Below are 7,661 nucleotides of genomic sequence, written 5' to 3' on the forward strand. Positions count from 1 at the left end.
ATAAAATCTATACTGTTGAATGAGGAACAAAATAAGAACCAACATTTGCAACTAATTACGGAAACCAGATGAGAAAGTTAAAGTGGTAATGAAAGTCGATCTTGTCATATCTAGTGCATAATCATGTAAAAAGAAGATTTATGTCTTTTCTAATAGAAAATTGCTTAATTGCTTTCTTTTTTTTAAAAAAGTATTGCTTTCTCTATCTAAGAGAAATGTGCCCAAATGAGAAACTTACATAAGTCTAATCTACAACTTACGAGAAATAGAAATAGGTTTAAATTTAGGATTAAAAAAAAAATTATAAGCCTAAGAAGGTGCCCAATAATTCATGGGAATTAATATTTGAGAACCAGATAAAAATATAATTTTTATTTCGACTTCTTTTGATACATGATACACACTTCACAACTTTATCGTGAGTTAATCGAGTTATTATTCTATTGCAGAAGGATAAAAATTAAAGGACTAGAAAGAGTGTCAACCCGAACACTTGCAATAACTTAATATTTTCAAGATTAATTTTTATCTTTTTGAATATTGGAAAATAGAACTCAGCCCAGTACCATCTTCTATTCCTTCATGCCCTTTCCGCCCAGCCCAATGGGCCCTGTTAATAACCTCCTTGAGACGGCGTCGTTTGGGTGGCTCCCGAATTTCTTCTTGATTCAGAGGGGTCAGTGATTTTGAAAAAGGAGAAACAGTTGGGCAGGTGAACAGGAAACACATCTGACAAGTGAGAGGCCGAAAATCAAAGGATTTTCTAGCAGGCAAAGAAGGGAGCAGACGTAACGCTGAAGCACAGAGAGCAATAGAAAAAAAGTAAGATGATGATCTGAAGGGAAAGGGAAGAAGAATTTGCGGTTTGGTGGAGATTTCGGCTATAAAAGGAGAGCATTTGGGCGAGGAAAGGGCAGAAAAGGGCCTCGAGGAGTAGCAGTTTGTGTGAGAAGGAAAACAGAGGGAGATTGAGTGAAAAACGAAGAGAAACGGAGAGGGAGGGAAAAAAAAAAAAAAAAAAAAGAGAGGGATGAATCAGGTCTGAGGAAGGGAAGGATAGAGAGTCAGCCCAGGGAGAGGAGGGAAAAGAGAGGAGAAGGGAGAGCAAAACAGAGCGAAAGAGGCAGAGGAGAAGGCATCAGTCTGGTGGGGGCTCTGGTTTTGGCGACAAGTTAACTACTTCTTCCCTCTGGTTTCTATTGGTTCTAAGGGTAGAGTTTTGGTACTGAAAGGGTTCAGGAAGGTAAGCCTTGTTTCTTGTCTCGTCTACTCTTGATTTAAACGTGCAAATATGGATGAGTTTGAAGTTGGGCAATTTGGAAATTGAGGATTAAATTGAATGTCTTGAAGTTTTCTTTTGGGTGATTAAGTTGTAAACATGTTCTTTATAATTGCTCTTGATTTTATTTTGCTGCTGCATATGATGCAAATATGCTTTAAAGGTTGTTAATGTTTAATTTTTTGTCTCCACTGCTTGATAAAATGCCTCATGGTAATTCTGGATATGGAAAATAATAATTGTTGACTAATAAAATAGGATAAGGGAATAGCTAAACTTATATAGATCCAGACATTTAGATTAATAGAGTTTGGACCCTATTTGAGATTTGGTTTGAATATCACTTTGCACCTTGGTTTGAGAAGGGTTAGTTATTTTTAACAGGAATTAAAGAAAAAAGTGAAAGAATTTATTAAAAGGAAAGTGATTTTTACTCGTCCTGAATGTTCTTGCATCATTAGTTCCTTGCTATTGCATTTGTTCTATTGTCAATGGAATGGCGAAGAGCTTAGAGAAAAAAGTACGCGCGAAGCCTGAAAAGAGAAGTCTATGAAATGTTGTTAATTTTTGCTTTTATGTTTAATTTTCAACCTAGGTGTTTTGGCTTAATTTAAGCACTAACCCCAGCTGGTATATTAGATTTTCAATTAACATCAGGAACAATTATGCACCATAATTAAGATTTTAAATTAATTTTGACATGTATACTAAACCTACAATTAGCATGCGTCACAGTCTAGGTTCTTCACACCTTTCTAACCGGTATCATCTCCGAACTTAGAATCTTAAAATGGAGGACGGTAAATTTTGGCTTAATTTAAGCCCTGAACGCATATATGCTGAAAGTAGTAAAACAAAAAGTTTTCCTATAGATTTCATCCTTAATTTTCCTATTTTTGTTCGTAGGTATCCCAATAAATGTTATGCACTATTCGTTCCTTCAACAAAATAATAAGGGCAATATGATAATATTTATTCTTTCCACATATATGCGTTCAGGACTATTCTGAAAACTGTATTGTCGTTTCAAATTTTTCTCAATGCAAAGCTGTTAGGTGTCTGGAGCTAAAAGTTTATTGTATCTTTGAGAAAAGGTCAGTCAACCCTCATTTTCTATATTGTTTATTCTCAGTTTGTCCCCATCGTGTTTATCTCTATCATGGGCTTCTAGTTTGTTTCAGAAATATATAATGCTTTTGTGGACTTCATTTAAAATTGATAGAATTTTTGTTTTAATTTCACGTGAAATTCATCTCGAGATGGATACTCAGGCTAATTATGCATATTTCAGTGAATAATGTGAAAAGAGCTCATTTGCTCTGAACACATTCTTAATAAATTTGAATTCTGATGATTGGGATTTTAGGTTAATAGATAGATCTGAGTGGGACATCAAAAGTTTTTGAAGACATTTCATTTAGTTATGCTTCCTTTTTGCACAGTTGATGTTTGCCAATGCAGAAATAGACAAACAGTTTCAGTCAAAGTTGAATGGGGAGCTCTCTTGTGTCTTGAGCACATGGGAGATACTTCTTGGTTTACTTCTTTTTTCTTGCAATCTTTATCCTTGACCTGGATTCATTCATTCCTATTCCTTGAAGTGTTTATTTCTAGACCAAATATTTCAGTAGCATCAAATGGATCTTGTCTGGTACACCATTGTTCATGCTGTTAGAGCAGATGTCCAGATATGGCAAAAGCTATCGAACATTGATTGAACTATGATATTTATGGGTGGTGCCGCCGTGCCTGAGATTCTTGACGCCTCTATGAACTGGATCTTTGGATTAGATAGAAAAAATCTCAATCATTGAAAAAAGTTAAATAAACTATTTTTAGAATTTTTTTTTGCTCAGTGCCTCTTAGGCAAGATGCATTCGGGCCACCATAGAAATTTCCCAATATTTATACGTTCTGATAATAATATGATACTTATCTTTATTTATGCACTATTTTTTCAAGTTCTGCTTCTAATTTCTTCTGCTGAAGCTATGCAGGTACTCTTTCACATGGGAAACAAACCCATAAAGCAGGAGAAAGAAGAAACTCTGGTGAAAATTGTGCCCAACCTCGACCCTGCATATGTTAGATGGCTGGCACGGGATCTTGAGAGGATTCACGGGTTCACTCCAAAAAATCCTCGAGCAGTGAAGCCACCAGATCACTACATAGAGTTCATGCGCTTGAATGGATGGTTGGATGTGAACTTAAATGATCCAGATCTAGCCCATTTGTTGAAGTAGACAAGCTTCTAAAAGATGGAGGTAGGACTGATCTTTCCTGGCCTCAGTTATGAGATTATATAAGTTGACCATGACCATATTCGATATTTTGAATGATGAGAACATATGGCCTTTATATAAATATCCAGAGCAATATAGGATGCTACTGATGTTGATTAATATATCTCTTGATATAAACATATAGATGCACAAATTTGATTTTATTATCCTTTTAATATTTGTTGGAGAATATTTAAGTACTGTAGTTATTTTAAATTTAGAAATGGTGAATATTTAATAAAAGAAAAATGATGAATATCACACCAGGAACAACATAATGGAATTTTAGCATTGGGTTTTGTACATAATGGAGACAATTGGATGGATCTAGAGCCTTTGAAGGTAAATTAGACAAACATAACTACATTATAATAATAAAAGTTTGGTCTGTTTATTCAGCATTCATTTGAAATTATTTGAAAATGTATTTGACGATGCCAGGAATGAGTGTTCATGAAGTAATCATCCCAGTTGATGCACTTAGGATCAAAGAAGAAACCGTCTGTCTCCACACAACTCTCCTTAGCCGCCATTCCCAAATTCTGTGTTCTTGTCATCAAACCTGCAAATATGAAATTCCAAAACATAAAATTAAAAGCTTATATATATATATATGCTTACACTCCGTTGAAGAACAAATATGGTCTATAGATTTCTACCAACCGCATTATGACAGTAATCTTCCGGTTAAGATCAGTATATGTGGTTTGAAAGTACTTGCAAAATGCCGTATTTGCCACTTGTAGTCCCTGCAAATATATAAAAATACTCTACCTTAATTAGTCAATCCATTCAAATTAGTAATATATGAAATAATTATTAAAAGAACCTTCAGATGTAGTAATATAATTTAAACTAATTTAGTGTTTTTTTCTGCCGACTATTATGAACATGTAATATCATAAAAACATGTTCACTAAACCTTAAAAATTACAGAAATGGGACTGATACAGCAAATTAAAAAAAAAAAAAGAACTAAAACTCAACTTGAAAAGCATATATGAATTTGATAACAAATTAGACTATAAATAGGTATTAGAATAAGTAACCAACTAAACCATATTTCTTATAAAACATGAAACAATAATTCCACTAACATAAACTAAAATACTAAAACTTAGGAACAATTAATGCATTAATCATAAAAATTTCTAATAAATAAAATATCTTCAACAAATTACTAAAAGTTACTATTAACACTCTCCCTTAAACTGATATCTACAGAAATTAGTTTAAAAGTTAACTTATAATAACTTCAGTTAAGCTAAACTAGGTCTTGAGCAACTTCCGTTGATGAGTATACTCTAAGCATTCTTCGAAACTTAATAAACATGGCTTGCTTGAGCGGTTTAGTCACAATATTTGCTACTTGATCTTAACTTCTACAAAACTTCAAATCAATTGTTTTATTGTTGCAAAGATCACAAAGAAAATGGAACCTAACATCAATATGCTTGTTTCTTTCATGTTAAGTTGGATTTTTGGAAAGTTTGATTATTGAAACATTCCCATAAAAGATTGTTGTTTAACCTTGCTGCTGGATATAGAGTGTTTCAAGCAATCTTCTTAACCAAATAGCTGGACATGAATATATTGTTGTTGCAATGAACTTTGGCTCCATATTGGATAAAGTAATAGTAAGTTGTTTCTCGATGATAATGATATAGCTCTAAAACCAATCAGAAAAAAAAAATTTAGATGTACTATTCAAGTCACCTGTAAAATCACTATAGGAGCATCAAATCAATTTTTTTTTTTGTGGAGGTTTTAGCTGCACAAAGAATTTTAAAATTAATAATGTCTTTTGAAGTAATGAAAAATTCTTTTTGCAGCAAAGAGATGATTCTCAGTTGAATTCTTCATGTATCGACTAATTAAATTAAGACCATATATGATGTCGGTTTTGAAGTTAGATACACCAAACTTCCAACAATTTTGTATAAGGTGGCATTTATCTTCTTCCCTCCTTTATCTTTCATTAGTTGGAGTACAAATTGCATTATTATCATTCATTCTGAACCTGTCCAAAATCTCAAAAATATAATTCTTTTATGAAACAAAAATACCAGCTAGTGATTGCATAACTTTAAGACTGAGAAAATAATCCATCACTCCCAAAAGACTCATATTAAATTCATTCATCATATTCTTTTTAAATGCGTCAATCATGACTTTAGCATTTCTAATATATATCAAGTCATCAACATATAAATATATAACAAACATTCAACCATTATTACCAAGTTTTGTATAAAGAATATATTTATGAGGACATTTTAAAGACCTTTTTTAGCAAACTAGGCATCTATCCCACTATGCTCTTGGAGCTTGCTTTAGTCTTTAAAAAATCTTTCTTAATTTGTAGACCTTTTTCTCACTATCTTTCTTCATATATCCAAGGTGTAACATTCCAAATAATAATTAAGGCATAAGGGTGCCAGATACATAAATAAATTACGAGTGCGTGATATATAATTATATGCAGCGGAGTAAATTATTACAAATCTTTTACCAAAATATATGAATTCCAATTATACATATATAACTGAGGACAAAAGTAACAATAAAATATAAAATATAAAATATCCAAATACAAAAATGACCACTTCTTACTGTGAATGGACTCATTAGAGTGCGAGACAAGTCATGCACTCAACGTTTATAGATCAATGGAATCTTCATACTTTAAGGAGTAGGTCAGTAATCGGTTCCTCACTATCTTCCTCATATGGGGGGAAGAACGTGGAAATGAGTGAGTTCCATATACTCAGTAACAAAAATAATATTTAAATAACATCATAAGATTTTAAAAGTAAATAATTATGTTATCAACACTTACCATCAAGGGTCACGTAAATGTCATTTTTTACTTTATTAAAATAATTTATTTATTAATTTGTTCAAATGAAGTGAAGTTTATTTGATAAAGCATGTTAGATTTTATAGGCACTTGGTGATTTGCATGTGATCTAAATAACAAGATCTTGGTAACAATTTTTTGAAGTACGAAAAAGGAGAATAAGCATGAAATGGTACAAAAAACATGTATATATATTTACATGCATAATGCATCAAGTGTCTCAGTATGATTTTTATCTCTGAGGAATTTTTATTTCTTCCTTCCTCATTTGGTCTGTAAAGACATGAGAGGACCCCTTTATGGATGACGGCATACTTTCTGACGAGAGTGGTGACACAAATATCTGTTAGGGGTCATATTTGGCTAAATACTATCGTGGCTATAGAATATCTAATAGGACCACTGTGGTTGGCATGACCGTAGTCATAGATTGTGTTATAATTTGGTAAGTCAAAAATGTGTCGTGAGCAAATTGTCGTTATATATCTGATCTACTTGAATAGTCAAAAATCCGTATCTACTCTCAGTAGATAGAAGTTGGAACGACTTTGCGAAGTATAATACGAAAATTTGAGCATTTCATGGTTTATTTGATTTTCTCTATTATCAGTATGATTGATTTAATTGTTATGATTATGATATTATGGATATGATATTTCAAGCTTCTAGAAATGCTCCTTAAGATGTAGAAGAAATACTAAGTTTCTTACCGAAATCTTGAAGTTTTCTTACACCTTTTTTCTTCTTCTTCTCTCATTCTCTTTCCAGATCACGTCCTCTCTCTCTAAGCTCTTGGAGGATGGAAGAATGAAATAAAAGTGATGGGGAAAAATGGAAGCAATGGGTCCCTATTTATAGAAAATGGGGATTATTAGATTTGTATTAAGTGGCAAAATCTAGTGAAGAGAGAGAAAGTTGAGTGAAAAAAAAGTGATTCGACACGACGCAATGGCGGTGCGAAAAATAGAGGAAGAACCTCTCAACCGACGGCGGCTCACCACCCAAGGTAGCGACGGCACACCGTCAAAGGCGGTACACAACACCCAAGGGACGATGACGCACTGCCCGAGGCAGCAACACACCTCCCTAAGTCGGTCGCTAGCTGCAAGCCTAGCCTGTAGGCACGCCAACCTATCCTACCATGCACAGGGCCTACAGTGCGCAGGGAGTTGCGTGTAGGCCTATTGCATGCAAGCCCATGTGCGCAGGCCTACCACGTAGGCTTATTGCGCGTAGACCC

At 33.6% G+C, this 7,661-nt stretch overlaps 1 protein-coding gene across 3 annotated transcripts; it reads left to right on the forward strand.

The window, feature by feature from the left end:
• Positions 1-675: 675 nt before the first annotated feature.
• LOC110817270 (aspartyl/glutamyl-tRNA (Asn/Gln) amidotransferase subunit B) lies at positions 676-3,725 on the forward strand. Of its 3 annotated transcripts, XM_088213494.1 has the most exons (3): positions 677-1,243; positions 2,279-2,373; positions 3,277-3,725. In XM_088213494.1, exon 3 carries the CDS (start codon positions 3,289-3,291, stop codon positions 3,520-3,522), a length of 234 nt encoding a protein of 77 aa, XP_088069620.1. In that variant the 5' UTR covers positions 677-1,243; positions 2,279-2,373; positions 3,277-3,288; the 3' UTR covers positions 3,523-3,725. The 3 variants fall into 3 exon arrangements, with proteins under 3 accessions (XP_088069618.1, XP_088069620.1, XP_088069619.1); XM_088213492.1 differs by lacking the exon at positions 2,279-2,373 and having other exon boundaries at positions 676-1,243; positions 3,269-3,725; XM_088213493.1 differs by lacking the exon at positions 2,279-2,373 and having other exon boundaries at positions 679-1,243.
• Positions 3,726-7,661: the final 3,936 nt, after the last annotated feature.

This window comes from Carica papaya, chromosome 2, assembly GCF_054855325.1.
Source record: "Carica papaya isolate Zhongbai chromosome 2, ASM5485532v1, whole genome shotgun sequence".
Classification (NCBI taxonomy): domain Eukaryota; kingdom Viridiplantae; phylum Streptophyta; class Magnoliopsida; order Brassicales; family Caricaceae; genus Carica; species Carica papaya.

Coding starts and splice junctions, on each gene's coding strand:
- LOC110817270 (XM_088213492.1), top strand. CDS start 3,271: ATGCAGGTACTCTTTCACATGGGAAACAAACCCATAAAGCAGGAGAAA.